Consider the following 19,339-nt stretch of genomic DNA (forward strand, 5'->3'; position numbering starts at 1 on the left):
AATCACTCTCACAGAAGGCCATGTGCCTGCATTCATTTTTAAATTAAATGTTCTGGATGTTGATAAATATAGAAGAAGTAATAAGTGATATATTTATGGAAGAATTATTGAAGAATTGATGAATTATTACCAATAAACTATATATATATTACAACTTCAGAATGGAATGGTGGTCCTCAAAACGTCCCTGGACAAAGAGCATCACCATCACCAGGAAACTGGTTAGAAATGCATGTTCTCAGCCCTGTTCCAGAACTCCTGACTCAGAAGCTCTGCAGCGATGAGCTGGGGTGTGCAAGGACAACTCTGTTGTGCGGTTTATACTCCAGCACACTCTGGATCCACAACTCTGTGGATCAGGACACAGAGCTCGATTTTGCTGGAGATGGCATACTTGCTTGGCTCTTCTTCTCCCTTATTATGCTTCTCTAACTCCCATACAGGGTTCTCCTGAAAGCAGACTGTCTATAAATCAATGTGCACCCGGACCCCTGTTCTCAGGGTCTGTTTGCAGGGAACGTGACCTATAACACAAGTTAAGTCATTAGTTAATTGACTGCTGCACAGAAGCCTCAAAGAATACGTGTTCAAAATTACAAAAAGCTTTAAGTCATGGACCTTGTGGGTCACAGTGATCAGATAAAACTGCAAAAGATAAATCGGAAATGGCAAGGATCGACTCTTTGTGGATGTGCACAGAAGAAAGAAGCTGATGGAAAAAGATGAAGCCTGCCCAAATTAAGCATTTTTTCATATCATGCTTCTCAAATTATGCTTTCATACCCTTGGGTAAATGTCCTGGGGGATTCATCTCACTTAAGATTTTGGAGAAAAACACTTTCATATTAAAACACAATAAATACCTTACAGAGAAGATCACAAAACTGACATGAAATGTAAAAAATAAAACAAGAAACATCAAAGGAACTTCATGCTCCTGGTAAAAGGAGGTAAGGAGGTGGGAGGGGAAGCTATCAGGCTTCAACTCCTTGGCCGTTAAGAGAAGAGAAGTAGAAGAGTTTGAGAAGCACTACATAAAATGTAACTGAAAATATTATTTTAGTACAAAATAATCTTACTATGAAAAAAATGGACTCTTCCTATTATGAAAAAGTTAACTGTCTTCAAAGGATAGGGCTACATTAGTCTCATAGGCACATGTGTTCCCATAATACCCACAGAACTGGTTTACCAAGAACAATTATTCAATGCCATTGTTTAACTTAGTGTAAGTTTGCATAAGGCAGAATATTGGTGCCAACGTTTCCCGTGTAATTCTGAAAACTATAATTGCCGAGCATGACGGGAACACAGTAGGAGTCCACTCCTGGGGTTATTTGTTCTCAAATCATGCCTTGTGCTTATGGTAGGAGAGTAACATAGTTGTGAACTCTAAACTTGTTATGACTTTGGTAGATTCCAAAGGAGAATGAAAACATACATTGGCTGTATGCTTCCATTTTCTAAGGAATATGGAATGTCAGGTAAATAACACACACATTTCCAAGCTGTTTCTTGTTAACGTGGTACGTGGACATGAACGCACAAGCTAATACAAATTCTTGCTCCCTCGGCTTGATGCCATATAATAATATGTTGAGAAAAACTAAGCTGCCATTAACATGATCCCCAATACAATTTTATTCACGAAATAAACATTCACACTCCATAATGAGATCAGACTTCTCTGGGTATAGGTTTTAACCATGTCATGAATGAATGAATGACTGAATTCTGAGATCCGTTAATGCTGACAGTCTATTACTTAAGCTTTTGTTTTGAAGAGTCTTTTTATGATCTAAGACTCTTGAGGAATAGTATTTATAATTACGACCAGCCACAAACAAAGCTTCTGGAGTAAATCCTCAGTAAACAGGATTGGCATATTAAAGGATCAGGTTTTGATACGGTTGTTTTCAAAGAGTAGGAAGGATGACATTCTTTGGAGAAATTTTCATTATCTAATTAAATACTTCCTTAGCAGAATAATGTCAGATGAACTCATTAGCTGAACATTTTGATTATCCATGTTCTCCTAAATATCCCGTGACCAGAAGAGGAGCTGTACAACTCTGATTTAATGCAGTAACAATGGTAACCAATTCTAGCTCCTTCTTTTATCACAGCCCATCAAAGGAATACAAAGAAGTCCAAATTAAAATAAGTTCAATAATAATTAAAAAAAACCCCATGTTCCTTTTCCAACTGTTCTAAAGCCTTTCCCTATCTTTAAGCAAAGTTCACTCAGTAATTATCTTATTTATGAAAGTTAAAGCAGAAGGATGTTTCTTACTAAATAAAGGCCTTTCTGCTTTGAATGTAGACGGCATCTAGAAACAGTCAAAAAGAAAGTGCGTTGAATGTCATCAACTCATTTCCTCCCACCCACTGTTTTAAATCGTTTGCTCAGTTCCAATGTATACTACACTTACATAAGTTGTTTATGAAGAGCCAAATTAATAGTCTTTGCAATTGTTTTCGTTGGAATTTGGAGAGCTGACAAATGAATTAGTAGAAAATGGCAATTCTACATGAATTAGCTTTTAAGTCTCCCTAAGAGGCTGATGCAGAACTTAATAAGAGACTTATTAGGAGAAGTAGGACAACTTAATTCAGATTGATTATAGACTTCGGTGAAGACAGCTGGGGTTCAAATGAAACCGAAAAAGAACTTATATGCACTTCAAAGTATGCTAAGCAGATGTCTGAAACAATTACTCTGCACTGGCTTTTCAGAAGTTTCAAAGGCAGGATGGGAATAGCATGGTAAACGAAGGTTCTATTTGCCTAAGTCGAGGTAGAGGATTTTAAAACACACACAGCACTCGCTAAAATCAGATGCCTTGGGTAAGAAACGTGATTCGACACTGCTGTCCTAAGTAATTTGCTTTTAGCTTTATAAACAAAGCAGGAAATGAGAGCGAATACATGGGAACTAAGGAATAAGCCCTTCTGGAATGCTAACTTACAATTTATTGTACATGGAACAAATAATTTGGTCAGGATTTTTAAGATGACGAATTCCTCCTTTAGTTTCTAAGGTCTATTATAGCCAACAATGACCATTCTATTTTAAAGAATAAACACGACACTTTTAAAGTATGTGAGGCTTTACCATAATATGCCTTCTTACAGAAGTAGTCCAAGATATTAAAGGTGTCATATTATAAAGGTATGATATTAAAGATATGATATGCTTTTAAACATCACGGATGCATGCTTTAAAAAACGGGATAAAACCCAGGTTACTTCATATGACAGGTGCTAGTTTCACATTTAACCCAGATTTATAAAGGCTTACATCTTTTTTGCTTTTATTTTTTTCTCAACCAAAGGCTACCTAATACACACAGCATTTGTAGGAAAATAACAACAAAAGCCTCCACAGAGCAATTCGTTTGCTGTTTAAAACCGTTAACAAAATATTGGTGAACTTTTCTTCTCCAACTATGGGCAGTACACCTCGTTCGTTATGGAGATATCATTTCTTTACTCAGAGTTGAGAGAGTGCTCATAGTTTGAATCATTCTCCGGGTGGCCCTGTTTGTGATCGTTCTGTCTAACCTGGCGTGCCCTAACTCTACCAGAATGGGTTAAAAGCTTTCTCTATAAAACTCACATATGAGAAAGGGTTGAAAGTTGGCTCATATAAATGACAAATATAACAAAATTAATAAAACAATAATAAAACAGAACCAGAGTTAAGATGAGAAAAGCAGTAAGGGAAGAGAGAATTGAGTGAACATGGCAGAAAGCTTCCGCTTGCCAAGGTGAAGATGAAATTCTACTATGTTACGTCACATTTCACATTAGCTATCAGGAGGAAACATACTTGCTCTTCTCAGTGTCAGAGTCCGAGACAGTATTTCTTTGACAAATTTCTCAGCTAAACCAAACCCCAGGGACTCAGGATGGTTGGCCTGAAGAGATGCACTTGCCCGTTCTCTTCTTCCATTTTTAGATGTGAATGCTGAACATACAGAAGTCAGGACGGCCTGGTGGCGATGGCTTCATTATAGTCCCTGGTCTAGTGCAAATGTTACTGCATTGTTCTCAATGATAATTCCTAAAAAAGATCTAATCCAAAGATTTCATCATGAGAACTTTAAGGATAAACTCAGAGAATCCCTGTCCTTGACCTTTTGCAAGAAGAAATGTGAGTTAAAAGTCTGATGAAAAAAAAAATAGAAAAGAAATAACTACATAGCCACGACAAATTTGCATAATCCCAAATGGCAGCCTGGGGGAGTTTAATTATGGTGATAGTGCGAAAAACTGTGTTTCGAGGCGACGGGCAAACTAAGGGCAGTGAAATATTCCTGGCTCAAGAATGATATACCACTCTGTGTAAAGAAACTATGGTACGTTAGAACAAAAAGGAAAACTTGGAGCACCAACAACTCCTGAACTTTTTCACATGGGAAGTGTTCTCCAGAACGAAAATGTCATATGTAGACTCTAGGCTCCAAAGTCGTTCCACTTTCTTAAAACCTGCATATATTCCACTTCCAGGTCTAAGTAGAGCACCCAGTGATTCAAGGAGCTCTTCCTACTCCCCGTTACTATAAGGAAAGTAAGAATACTTGTGCAGTCACAGAACTGGTGGTATTATTTCCAGTTAAATGAGAAATCATGATGGTGTCCTTGAAATATTGGATAAGCTGTATAAATCATGAATTTTAAAAATAAAGAAGCATTTACATTTTCGATTTTATTCTAGGGGTTACTCCTATGGAAGCTCTATTTGGAAGGTTGAGATTCTCTTAGTAAGCTAAACAGTCAATACTGACACTGCGCTCCTTTCTCTGGATTTACCACACATACACTGTCCTGAAGATGATTAGCCAGCAACAGTGCCACTTCCAAAGAGTCCCAGGACCTCGTTGTGCTGTTTTTTCCATTTGCCAAATCACAAAGCCACATTTGCTAAGGAAACGATACAATGCTCAATCCCACAGAAAAACACATGCCACAGTTAACTTGTATAACCGCTTCTTTAACAAGTAAGAGGAGAGTGGAGGTGGGTATTACAATAGAGTCACTAGGGGAGATGAAAACGAACTGAAGTGGGTAACTAAAATGCTCTTCTGGCTGCATGCCTAGCTCTCAGTTTGGAGTTCCCTACAGCGTGGAGCCTCTGAGGGCTTAAACTGCTGAATAGAAAAATGGGAATGGTGGTTTTAAGTGCTCTTCTACTTCTTTTCAAAGTAAGTTTTAGTTAATAAAATTCACTCCCTATAAACTACCCCCACCAAGGCTTCAGAGTTTCAAAGCCAGTGTTGTTGAGAAGCAACAGAGAAAACTGATTTGTCTGAAGCGTTGGCATGGACAAGCTCTTTTAGGAAGGAATAGTGAGTGCATCTCGGTTTTGTTGTTATTGGGACCAGAAGGAGCTTCTGACCAATTACGGTGTGGCAAATAAACTTGGTCTTAGGATCAAGACCAGGTAAGAGAAGGGAAGTGAGAGGAAAGATGCAAATAGGCTTCAGTGAGGGTTGGCTGATATTTGAGCTGTTCTACTTCGAGTGATTTTTTTGGTTATTGAATCGTGCTGCGTACATTCTCCATCCGTACTCAGGAGACTACAAGGGCGCCTGTGCGGCAGATAGGCTAAGAATGAACCCCTTATGTCTGCTACAAAGCCTACAGCTTCGGCCACTTAATTAATTTATCAACTGATTTGGTTCCTTTGGGACATTCTGCTAAACTCATTTGTCATTTTGGGGGAAGATTTAAAAAAAAATAGTTCCTATATTTTCGAATAAAGGTACTATTTTTAATGCTGAACAAATACAAGGTAATATATTTCAAAACATTATTTTAACTTCCAAGTAGCCAGCAATGTTAACCACTGTTTTAATTGCAAGTCATAGGGTCACAGAATGTTAAGGGGGAAGAGATTTTCCAAGTTATACAGCCAAATTGTAATCTTCTCTTCAATCTCCACCTACTATTTTAATGAAGAGCTACTCAGTTCAACATTAGACTGTAGGCTTCATATGGGCAAAGACCAAGTCTGCTTCATTCACAGCTACATGTGATAGCACATTGTACGGGGGCTCACAAACCAGAGGGGAGCAAAGGAACAAAGCAGCAGAATTAGATTCCTTTAGATGTTGCGGACGCTGTGCTAGGAGCTGCGCATTCCACCATACACAGCGTGACCCGTGCTTTTGGGAACCTCGCTTTAAGTGACCAGCTACGGGAAATGTAAGCCGACAGCTGGAGGATGTGTGGTGGTCTCTGAAAGCACTGCCTGGGGGCCATCTCTTCTGCTTGGAGGCAGCTGTGGCTGGGAGACACTTAGGACAAACTACAAAGACAGAAGCCATTTGAGCTGGCCCTTGAGGGCTGAGTGGGAGATCACCAGGCACAAAAGGTGGGGGGTAATCCAGGCCAAGAGAAGAGCATTTGCAAAGGCAGAGAGTTAGGAGAAAAGCAGGGATATTTGGGTAAAGGCTTGGTAGGGCAAGAGTATAGAGAACGGCCTGAAGGATGGGAGTAACAATTAGGAATTTAAACCAGGGCAAGGAAGAAAAGGGCCACCCGGCCTCTTCATTCCTTGGACTTCATTCTCAGGCAGACAGTTTCTGGTGATGAGTTTGGGCTGGAGTTGGAAGAGGATGGATAATGTAGAAATCCAGTAAAGAAACTGTTCATTCATTCATTCATTCATTAACCAAATATTTAAATGCAGTGTTTATCACTTGTTGTGATGAGCACCAGGGGTTGTAGGGAAGTGCTGAATCACTCTATTGTACACTTGAAACTAACGTGACACTGTATGTTAACTAACTGGAATTTAAATAAAACCTAAAAAAAACAAAAGAAAATGTAGTGTTTATGGTATGCCAGAACATGGGATTAAAGATGGGATTGGCATGGGATTTCAAGAACTATAAGACAACAATCTGACTACCACACGCTGGGGGCTAGAACAGGACATTGGTTGAAAAGAGGAGAGAAAATAGAAAAGAGATATTCAGAGGTAAAATGAGCGGCCAAGTGCAATCAGTAAAAATGTAGGATTTAAGGAAGGAACTCAAGTTTCAAGCCTGAGCAACTCGACATTGGAAACACAGAAGAAAGGGCAGGTGAGAGGGAAGAGCAGCAGGGGAATGGACAAACATGAGAATGAAGGAACTTGCTTTCAGAAGGGCTGCATTTTGATTCTAATGACATACGGGTGAGGAGATCGGAAAAAGATCCAGACCGGAAACTGGTATTTGTCACCGTCCTCGCCAATTCAAATTGGGAGCATTTACACAATACAAAGGACATTGAGCTAAAGTAAGAAACTTGGGTGTGCCAACATCTGAAGGGTGGGGAGAGTTTCAGAATTGAAGAAAATAAAGGACAACAAAGGAGGAAGAAGAACGTGGATGAAACAATGCCATGGAGAGCAAGGGAGAAGAGACCTTCCAAAACAAGGCTGCTGGCAAACACGCCGAGTGCAGGTGAGAGTTTCACTTTTTTTTTTTGAATTTGAACCTGGGAGGACTTTTGTTGGTTTTGACGCTAGATGAGTAAACAAAATATGTTTTCAAGTTGCTGGTTTTCAAAATGATATTCCTAAATACGTATATTTTTTCTTTATAAATATATTTATCATCTTTGTGCCACAGGGGAATTTAACTTTGGTCTCAGGGACAGTATTCCAAATATATAATGATATGTCCTAATATCTGCAGTGCACTAATACAACTCAGAATTGTATTATATACATTGCCTTCTAAGAGAAGGGCAGCAGTAACAGTCTCAATTCACAGTACCATAACTCACCCAAGTCATATAATTTAGTTAGCACAAAGGCCAAAGCCTAGGCTCCTGGCTTTTGATTAAGTGTTGTATTTTTCCCTACTCTGATACTAAGTTTCACAAAGAATGCGCACACACACACACACACACACACACACAAATCAGATCATTGTAGTACAAACACTTAAATTCATTTCCTAATAGCAAAATCAGAATGATTGTTTAACTCTGTAACTTTTCAATATTTCATTTCACATTACTAAGGACAGAGATGATTAGATCACTTTCTCCTCTTAGGGAAAATACCGCATGCAAGATGATTTTGAATTTGTGAAAGACAGCCTGATTTCTAAAGCTTAAGGGCCCTATTTTTAACTTTGTGAGAAGAAAATAGTGCACTCAAGTTCAGATCAGAACCTCTTTTGAGTCTCTCAAAGAGCTCTGAAGCAAAGCAATAGATGGTACCTTGACTTTTTCGAGGTGATCTTGGAGAGAGTCAATGAGGAGGTCACCCACAGGCTGCCAGGATCCCTTGATCACCTCAGCCTGACGTAGTTTGAGGTCCAGCTCCTCTGTTGCTTCCTGAAGTTCCTGGAGTCTTTCGAGGGCCTCGTCTATTTTTCTCTGCCAGTCTGCTGAGTGCAGGTTCAATTTTTCCCATTCAGTGTTGACCTCCTCAGCCTGCTTTCGTAGGAGCCGTGTGACATTCTGGGCTCTCTCCTCAGGAGGCAGCTCTAAATTGGTAATATGACAAGGTTTTAGGCCACAGTCATTTTTGTTTAAAAAAAAAAAACATTGTTGAAAAGGTCATCCTGGAAGAAAGAGAGTACAGTCTAACAAGAGGCCAACCCGCTGATTAATGGCTCTTTTACACTTTGGCATAAATTTTGATAGTGTCCAGCCCATCTCGAGTCTATCCTCCTGAGTGTATCTGTTCTACCTTCTACCATTCAGATAATCCAAGATTCATTTAAGCTACTGAGTGGAGAAATGCACACCGCAAGCTCTAATTTATTTCAGTCAGGCTCTTAAATTGACAATTAGCGTGTAGTCTTTGTCACAATAGCATTCCTTCTCACAGATAATCTCTTTTGTTTATTATTTTCTAAATGTTTCAATAACTGATCACTAATTAATCTCTTTTACTGTTTGTTTATGAATGTGCAAACAGATTTAGGCATGGTGGTTTATGATTCCTTTTTCTTTTTCAACATCTATGTTTAATTTGAATCGATTCTATTTAACTTAGAAAATATGAGAGCTATCCAGACCCTGGCAGCAAGAATGGATGGGTTGCTCTGTCACCACTGATCCTTCTATCAATATGTTATTACAGTTCCACATTCAATTACCTCTGGGCTCCTGGTACAGTTTCTCTAGTCCTTCTAAAGGCTGCTCTGTCAGAAATATTCGTACAGTCTCAAGAGTACTCATGATTACAGGTTCTTTCGTTTTCAATTCCCTCTTGAAGGCCTGTGAAACGAGATGAAAAGAAATGCTTATTTGGCTTGTGGCATTCTTCTCAAAATTAATCCTGGGTGTTCAGAACTTGGTTATGAAATTCCCAGGTCAATTTCTATCTCCTTTTTTTCTAAACCGATAGTCCCAAAATGATAAAGAAGGCTATATATGGATCTTTGTGTTAATCAGGAAGCCATGGTGTGTGTAAAGCTATTCTGGAGAGCATGGGGGGAACTTCCAAGATATGTTAATGTCTTTTCATTAAGATAAGAGTGATTTATTTGTACAACCTGACTGTCAAACTTGAAATCTGAAGCCAAAGTTGCAAGATACACATTGCAAAACCCTAGCAGGGCTAATGAATACTCCACTCACCCAAAAGAATGGTTATCCAGAACATAGTAGGGAGCCTGAAGGGCCATTTGGAAGAACATAGGTTGTACTGAAATATACAACCAATCCAATTCATAACCACCAGCTAATTCTGTCAAAATATCTGACAACAAATAAAATGAAATATTAACAGTAAACTATGTAAAAACTCAGCACTTCTGAAAGTACCCAATATGTTATCCAATGTGACTTCTTTGAGAATGGTAAGAATATTCTGAGGTATACTGGAAGTAGGAATTGTGGGAACAGGTTTCTATAAAAGGGTAGGCCTAGAATCGGTCTCTAGGGGTCATCTAGGCTAGTTATCAGTTTTAATCTCTAATCTGTAATCTTCACTGATACAGGGGATTAAAAGGAAAGCAAAATGCATAGTTTCTGCCTTCAGGAAGCTTCTGGATGAAAAGAAGGGAGAAAACTAACACACTAGAAAGAGAGTGAAAACAATAAACTTCATACGTAATTGAGTGCTAAGGCTTGTGAGACATCGTGTGAGGCTAGAATAAATTGACAGATACTTGGAAACCATCGAAGATACTCATTGACCATATTCCGCCATCTCAGAAGTAAAAATGTTAATGAAAGTATTAAGTACCACATAAACATTAATTGATCTGTGTAAAAGCAAAAGTAATAATAATAATAATTACCCTGAGCTAGGGCTTAATTATTCATATCTTTATTCCAATTCTGCCCTATTTTTAGCAATGTTACCTAATGAATTTAAGGGAAAATTCAGCTGTATCTCCTTTGAACTTTGGGTATATCATGTTGTAGGAATGCTCTAGAACTGTATTATATGACACATCTATAAATAAAATCCTCATCATTCAGAAAAATCCTGAGTTTCATACTTTGCAAAATGATTCATCTTCCATAGTTAGTTACAATTCACTAAAGAGAAGCAAAGTGTTTGAATTGAAATAATATAATTCCCTAAGTGAAATATTAAGATTCAGTCTGTGGATGGGGATGTAGTTTCTGTACAGTGAGATATTTTTGTGTCCTTAAAATAATACAGAGTAGGTATTATAATACAGAGTAGGTGGACTATTTACCTGCTTACATGTAAGGCTGATTCTCCCTCTAATATTTCATTTGAAATCTCTGTGTGTGCATGCACACGTGTGTGTATGTGTATACAACTCTTGTGCATACATCTAATTTTCCCAACTTCAAGAAAATTATTATTTTTTCTAGTCTCTCCATTTGGACTTGACAGGAGGCAACTGACTCCGACTTTACTAATTATAAAAATCATAATTGCTCCTTTTTTGAACTACTATGTGTCAGTGGTTGTATCAGAAACTAGAAAAAAGTAGAATGCAAAATAACTCTTCCCATTTAGAAACTTGTATACAGTAGAAGAGACAAACACATAAATAATTTCTTTCTTTTTAAAGATTTATTTATTTATTTTAGAGAGAGAACGAGCACGTTTGGGAGGGGCAGAGGGAGAGGGAGAGAGAATCTCAAGCAGACTCCACACTGAGCGGGGAGCCTGATGTGGGGCTCAAACTCACAACCCTCAGATCACGACCCTGAGATCAAGACCTGAGATCATGACCTGACCAGAAACCAAGAGTCAGATGCTTAACCGACTGTGCCACCCAGGCGCCCCTAATTTCAGCACAGTGTGGAAAGTGCTATAGGTTTGCACAATATGGGAAAGGAAATTGGGAAAGGCTTCCTAGAGAAGATACCATTCATAAAGGATTCTTAAGCATGAACATGAGTTAGTCTGGGAAGTGCAGGTTAGAGGAAGAGGAAGAAAAATGATGAAAATACATGTGTGAAGACATAGGACATAATACAGTGTGCCATGTACAGTTATCTCAAGTAGGCCCAGTTTCTAGAACATAAAGTACAAGGAGAGGACATATCCAGAGACAACTAAGACAGTGTCATTATCTTAAACTATATTTGACCTTTAATTTAGAAATTGAAGCTCAATCTCTGAGTTGCTAAGAAGCCTAGGTATTTTCTTGCAGGAAACCAGGAACCTTGGAGAGAATTTAAGCAGGGGAGTGGCATGGGCGGGTGTGTGTTTCAAATAGATGTCCTGACATAAATACAGAGTAAGTATTTGAGAAGGACAGAAATGCATTTAGAGAGACCAGTTAGGACGCAATTGCACGAATTTAGTGAAAGATTATGAGGACCTGACCCAGGGCAGTAGGTACAAAAAGAAAAGGATAGAGGAGAAAAATGTTTAGTATGTAGAGGTGTGGGAATTTGGTGACTGAATAGAGAGAGGAAGGAGCAAGGAAGACTTCTAGTTTCCAGGTTGGGGAGATGAGTGAATGCCGGGTGCAATTAACCTGCATGTGAGGCAATAAACTCTTCCAGATTTCTCAGCATGCCTATAAAAAGCTCTGGCTCCTGAGAACCTTCCCATACCATGGGAACTAGATCTGCAGTCATGTGTCTAGTTAATTTCTCTCATCCAAGAAGACCAATGGTTAGAGCCAAGAGTAAGTTCCCAGATTCAGCTCCAATCTGTCAGCAAGACTGGAGTGGCTATCTCTTTAGGTCTTTACAGTTTGGGGAAAAAAAACAAACCAAACAGACCTTGGAATTTCCAGTTTGTAAAATATGAGGCATGTGGGGCTCTTTGGCTTCTAGAAAAGTTGGAATCAGGATTCAGGCCATTTATGTTTTCAAGGAGACCCTTTCAGAAGGAGACGGGGACCCTTTCTGGTGGAAAAGGCCTCTTTCCACTTTACAAGAAAGGAAAACCCTTTTTCCTGGTCTCTGGCCTAGGGAATACACAGTCAGTCATGTAGGAACATTTTCCATTGGCTCTCCTCACGTCTCCCTAGGAGTAAGACTTGGGGCAAAGGCTGGGATGGGGGTGTGGCAATGATATTTCCTGTTAGGTAACTAAAAGAAATCTATGTCTGATCCAGAACACCTCATGTGCACATTCAGGATAAAAGTAATGAAGATGAATATGAAACCCCAATACTAACATGAGGGGGGAGTCTGTTTGGAGAACAGAGTAAGAGGATATGATATGCTCAGCTTGGAGAGGTACCATTCCTTCCAGAAGGAAATAAATATCAAAGTCTGATGTTTAGGGAGAAGTAAAGAAGATTTAGGAGCCATTTGTTCAGTTAACATCCACTGAGTGCCTATGATTATGCATAGAGACAAGGCTTACAATTACTTTAGTAGATGAGATTGCTCAGGCAGTGGAGTGGTCTAAAGAGAAAATCCTGGAGAATATACAAAATGTACGGGCAGATAGAGGACCTGGATCCCACGAGAAGCCAAGAAAGAATGGAATGGACAGGTAGAAAGCTTGGGGGAAATGTGAAGTGTAGAACTATGGAAGAGAGAGAAAGAAAGTGACCGAGAGATTCCAACCATGGCGGAGAAACGTAAAACAAGACGGGCACCGAGAAGTGTTCATCGGACTTGGTGAGAGCAATTTCAGTGGAGGGCAGTAGCCTCAGAAGTAGTAAGGAGATGCCCTTCTACTATCATATGATTTCTCTCATCTATGGAACATAAGAACTAGGATGATCAGTAGGGGAAGAAAGGGATAAAGAAAGGGGGGGTAATCAGAAGGGGGAATGAAACATGAGAGACTATGGACCATGAGAAACAAACTGAGGGCCTCAGAGGGGAGGGGGGTGGGGGAATGGGATAGGCCGGTGATGGGTAGTAAGGAGGGCACGTATTGCATGGTGCACTGGGTGTTATACACAACTAATGAATCATCGAGCCTTACATCGGAAACCGGGGATGTACTGTATGGTGACTAACATAATAAAATAAAAAATCATTATTAAATTAAAAAAAAAATAAAATGCATGATAACAACAACAAAAAAAGAAGTAGTAAGGAGGGTACGTATTGCATGGTGCACTGGGTGTTATACGCAAGTAATGAATCATCTAACTTTACATCAGAAACCAGGGATGTACTGTATGGTGACTAACATAATATAATAAAAAAACATTAAAATAAAAAAAAAAGAAGTAGGTTTAGCTGAGGAATGACTGGGAGAAGAAGGAATAAGTATTTTAGATGAACACTGTGCAACATATTTTTTTTCTGACGGGGAAAGAAGGAAAATAGGAAGGAGGACAGAGCAGACTATGATGCAAAAGGAATACATGTTCTTCATAGGATAGGAATGGTTTTCACACAGGGTGGAAGATGGAAGCTAGCAGGAGGGTAACTGATCATCCCGGTTTGTCGGGGACTGGGGAGTGCATCATGAAGTGGGGCTCTGAATGCTAAAACCGGGACAGTCTCATGCAAACCAGGACAGTTGGTTACCATAGCAGAGAGGAATCTATTAAAGACCTAGATGGGGGAAGTGGAGATGATTGTTGGAGTAAGGTCTGTAAAATACGGAAGCAGATCTTAAAGGTCCCATCAAATTGACAAAGTCTAAGACACTGTTTGATGATGCAGCTCCATTGTTACAAGCGAACACCCATTGTGAGAGACCACTTGTTTGCCCCTCGAGTTGTTGCCAAGGGCTCAGCACCATCACAGCTGCACAGTTCATTTCTTAAATATGAGTCACTGAGGATTAAAAAGAGTCTACAGAAAAGACAAAGGAAGTTCTGTCATTACAAAGACATAAGCACCATTATTTTCACATCGTTGTCTGAAATTAAGAAAAGAAGGTGGATGGAAGAGAAGGTTATGTGCTCTATCTTCAGTATTTGGGAACATGTAGATGAAATGTAAGAAAGGTTAAAAACCCCAGGAAAAAGGGAGAAATAGTTGGTTCAAGACAATCAGAGGACAAAGAAAATGGTAATGTTTCTCACCATATGGAAAAAACCATAAATAGGAACCTGTCATTTTTAAGCATGGTTAGAAGGAAAGGTCTTCTTCCATTTGTTCGTTTAACAAATTTTGAGCACCTATCTGTACAAGCCACTACTTCTAGGCAAAAAGCATCAGTGGTCCTTGTAGCATGGAGTTTAAAAGAGATAGGCTTTTAAAAAAAGAGATTTAATTAATTAATTAATTTTAGAGATGGAGGGGAGTGGGGGAAGGATCAGAGGGAGAGGGACAGCAGACTCACATCGAGTGCAGAGCCCGATGTGGGGTTTGATCCCATGACCCTGAGATCATGACCTGAGCTGAAATCAAGAGTTGGATGCTTAACCGACTGACCTCCTGCCAGGTGCCCCTAAAAGAGATAGGCTTATATAGTCAATGCGAAAACAAAGAAAACGATGACAAAAACCAGTGAAGATACTGCTTTAAAATAAGGGAAAACCCATTTTTCAGTATCTAAGTGACTCACCATAACCTGCATGTTATGAGAGTTCACTGCATTTTAAGAGGAAGGAAAATGGAGACATTTTTTAAACAAAAACAAGAACATTCAATGTCAAGAGCCTTAACTCTTTGATAACTGTCTTGTCTCTCAAAGAAAGTCTATTTGAGTGATGTTTGGTAAGATAGGCACTCCTATACTATGCTGATTTTGCCTCAGAGGTTATGCTTAATATTTTAAATTGGACAAGTTGGTTCATTCATGTGCTGGTGTGAAATAGGTATCAGATAGAGAGCCCCTTCTCCATACACGTACAGAATAATCTTTATGTTAGTTACATGTCAATATTCACATGTTAAGATATTTACTTCCTGAATCTTTGGAACAGATAAAATTATTTTCTTTAAAACTCATCCTCTTCCCCACAGCTTCCTCTTCACCTTTCCAAGATAGCCAGGCCCAAGGGCCTAAAACAGTGATGTGGAAGAATCAGAAGCAACTACAAAAGACTTAGAGCACCTCTGTGAAAAGAAAGTAACATTCTGTCTTACAAATGAGAAAAAAAATGAGGCATACCAGTGTGACATTTTCCCTTCCTTCAGCTTCTGAAGTTTCACAGAATAATTTATGTGAAGCATGCACTACAAAATTGTACTAGTGGGACATCCCAAGGTAAATCCATTTATTTTAAGGTGAAATGATCTGATAGATGGTATTTATTTATTATTTTAAAATATTTTTTAAGCAACCTCTACACCCAACATGGGGCTCAAAGTTACAACCCTGAGATCAAGAGCCACATGCTCTACCGACTGACCCAGCCAGGCGTCCCTGATACATAGTATTTATATATCACAAATACTAACCAACTGGGTGACTGACTGCTGGCAAATTAACTAGCTAATAGAAAAATATTAATTTTGAACCTATTATGTGTACGAGAGGGAAGATGTAGGAACTGGATCTTTGTCCTGAAGGAGTCAGTAGTTTGGTTGAATAGGTGTGTTTGTGGTGATACTTTCATACTGTGAATGTTTTACCAGTGCAGCCTGAAGTACAGATAAGTTACGATTTACCTAAGGCCATCAGTTCACCAGTCGCTTAGAATCCAAATCTTGAAATTCTGAAGCCAGGCTGGAGGTGAGTGATGGCGAAAAATGAAGGTTCCCTGAATTATAATAATTTGGAAGATACATAAGTGGCAAATCCTAATGGCCATGAAGCAAGTCAGAAATTTTAAAAACCTGAAAGTAAGAGAACAACTGAGTCACTGATTGTTTGATTCCCCCCCCCCCCCCGCTTCTCCTGCCAAGTAGGGTGAATATTACCTCAAATACCTATTAATACCATAAAGCGGAGTAGCTTAGAAGCACGTGTAGAGGGGATGCAGGGTGAGATACCGACGTGCTTGATGTACTTCTGAGGAGAGAAGGGCAGGATGAGAGCTCTGGGCACAGGGACTGACAGTTTTTTTAAATATTCATTTATTTATTTGAGAGGGGGGACGAGCAGCCGGAGAGGGAGAGAGAGAATCCCAAGCAGACTCCGAGCTGAGGGTATGAGCCCGATGCGGGGATCGATCCCAGGACCCTGAGATCATGATCTGAGCTGAAGTCAAGAGTAGGAGGCTTAACCGACTGAGCCACCCAGGAGCCCCAGGGACTGACATTTTTGAGAGAAAAGCTATATATGCTGCTTTCACCTAGAGATACCGGTCCTGTCGCTATGGTTGTAAGTAGAAGCCCTTGCTTTTCAAAACACAGAGCTCTTTCAACCATGGGCAGTTTCCATGGAGCTGAATTTTATCTATATTCCCACTGAAGTGGCAAGACTGTATTTGTGTTATTCAGACTGAAATCTCACAGAATGGCTCTACGTTATTCACATGTGTCAGCAGAACTTGACAGAATCATCCTCTGAGGCAGACTAAAGTGGTTAAGAGAGGGCTGTGGCAGCTGACTTAAAGTTCAAGTCTGGGCTGGGCCAAAGCTTGGCTGGGTGATCTACGACTGGTCATAAGATCTCCCTGAGCCCTTGTGTCCTCATTTGTTAAAATGTGGGGGTTTGCTAAACACCTTATCAAAGTTCTAACATCTAGTTTGAATATTTCTTTTTTAAAAAATTATTTATTTGAGTGGGGGGAGGGGCAGGGGGAGAGAGAATCTTAAACAGACTCTTCACTGTGTGCTGAGCCCCACATGGGGCTCAATCTTATGACCTCTAGATCACAAGCGTGAGATCACCATCTGAGCTGAAATCAAGAGTTGGACACTTAACCGACTGTGCCACCCATGTGCCCCAGTTTGAAGATTCTATAATCAAAACGGTTAGGTCATTTAGGTCATTAATTGGTCAGGGGCCTGTTACACGGTGGCAGTTGGAGATAGTCTCTTCTAGGCACTGTTACTAATGATAAAAATTATAGCAACAGCGTGGCACATAGTGGATCATAAATATCGTTGAATACATAAGAGAACACCCAGTTAGAAAACCAGAGTGTGTTACATGGAGGCCAGTTTGATTTAGATGCAGAACATGCTTGAGGGTGAAAGCCTGGGCTCATGAATTATTAGAGAAAAAATTAAATGCTGTCGATTGGGAAAAATTGAGAGCTCTTATTCTGGGCCTATTCTTATGTGCCGGATCCAAAGCTGAGTGTAACCTTTCAGTTACTTGAGTGGATTTTCCTCAAGAAGAGGCCCTATTAGCTCTGCCTTCTTAATCCTAGTGATTTCTTCCCTGGAGGAGATGTGTATGTGCACATGTTCAGAAGTTCCACGATTTGAACTGCTGGTTGGGGCTTTCCCTCTAGTGTGAAGCATTAGCTAAGAGATGGGAGAACACTACACAGACCCTAAAATTTGAAGTGATTCCAATGGTGCCGTCCACTCAACAAATGGATCCTGAGTGGGCACAGGACAAGGACGTTAACGCAGTCATATCTACAAAGTGATCAGGGTTTTAGATTTGTCATCCTATATTATCATGCTAGTCTCTGTATTATTTCTACTTTTTCTATATGCCCCTTATATTGTTTTTATCTCTGATAAGAAAGCTGAATACATTCTGTCACCATAATAACATTCCTCACTTAAAGAGGCACCATATTTATTGAGTCTCAAACACATCATTAATACTTTATTTACTCAATGCTGATACAGGGACCATCAATGCCCAGTGTACTCGAAACCAGGATCTTGGAAAAGGGCAAGATCCAGAAATGTGGTTAACTGGAGTCGCAGGAATTTTGCCTCTAAGAATCTAGGCAAATTCACAGGGTTCATGGAAAAAGGAAATTTGAAAGAACAACAACAACAGAACAAAAAGACAAAGGATTCCCTTAATAATCACTTGAACTAGCTGGCATTAGAGAAGTTATGCAAATGGAGCATATGGGATATAAAGAAAAGGTTAAATCATCTTGATTTCTTTTTATTGTGCTAACAGCACTTAACATGAGATCCATCTTCTTAAGAGAGTTTTAAGTGCACGATACAGGAGTGTTAACTCTAGGCCCTAGGCTGTACAGTGGATCTCTAGAACTTACTCCTTTTGTACAACTGAAACTTTATATTGAACATCAAGTTCCCATTTCATCCTCTCCTCAGGCTCTCACAACCACCCTTCTACTCTCTACTTCTAAGAGTTTGACTACATCATCATCCATTTCCAGTCCACTGAAAAGTGAAGACAAGGCATTGATTGCTGTATCAGATACATTGAGCTATTGTTTCAGAGAGTCAACAACATGAACAATAGCAATTCATAAGTGAGACTGAATCAATTTCAAGCAAAGTTGAAAAATAAATGGACATATTTCAAGCCTGAAATTATTTTTAAAAATCTAATTGTATCCAATGAGAAAACATTTTTGAGTGTTGAGGGGGGGAAACGCGGTTAACCGACTCCTTGTTGAGATTTATTTTTTTGGAAGTCCTTTAAGCTAAAAGTTGTGTTCTCTGAGATCAAGGGCATGGGCTACAAGAGAGTCCAGCCTGCTTGCAGATCTGTGATACTATGGAGGAATAGTTTAGTGCCCACGCAGCATCTTGAACAGCTGTTTGACTCTCAATCGTAGTCCTGGGCTGCTTCCAACAACCACTGGGGAAGTCACTTCCTACTGACAATAATGTTGTTAAGTTCTGAGCTGACCTTGAGAAATCACTGGCAAACACTCAATCTGTTCCCATGGTCACCTAGAGAATTAGGTCTTAGGTCATTGAACCTAAACCCTAAATTTTGGAAATTCCTTCTGAACAACAGTACAGATGAATGGATTATTAGGAGACCCTGTGACAAATTAATTTATATCCATTCTCAAGAGGCTCAGCCAAAATCTGAGACTGTCAAGTGTAAGTGGTGAAAAATTTCTGAATCATACCATTTGTCTCTATCAATATAATCCAAAAATGGAACCCTTGTTTTGCTCCACGTACACGCCCTCATCCATGATCATTTCAAAGTCTTTCCCATCTCCAT

General features: G+C 39.5%; 1 protein-coding gene across 18 annotated transcripts in view; it reads right to left on the minus strand.

Annotated features, from left to right (window-relative positions):
- The window catches only part of DMD (dystrophin), a 2,358,181-nt gene that overhangs the window by 325,288 nt on the left and 2,013,554 nt on the right, over positions 1–19,339 (minus strand). For all 18 annotated transcript variants that reach the window (XM_057310259.1, XM_057309646.1, XM_048213297.2 and 15 more), the window contains 2 exons: positions 9,111–9,231; positions 8,224–8,492 (listed from right to left, as the gene is read on the minus strand). In XM_057310259.1, coding sequence (XP_057166242.1) covers positions 8,224–8,492; positions 9,111–9,231 — 390 coding nt within the window. The remainder of the gene's footprint in view (positions 1–8,223; positions 8,493–9,110; positions 9,232–19,339) is intronic.

This window comes from Ursus arctos, chromosome X (assembly GCF_023065955.2).
Source record: "Ursus arctos isolate Adak ecotype North America chromosome X, UrsArc2.0, whole genome shotgun sequence".
NCBI classification, from domain to species: Eukaryota; Metazoa; Chordata; class Mammalia; order Carnivora; family Ursidae; genus Ursus; species Ursus arctos.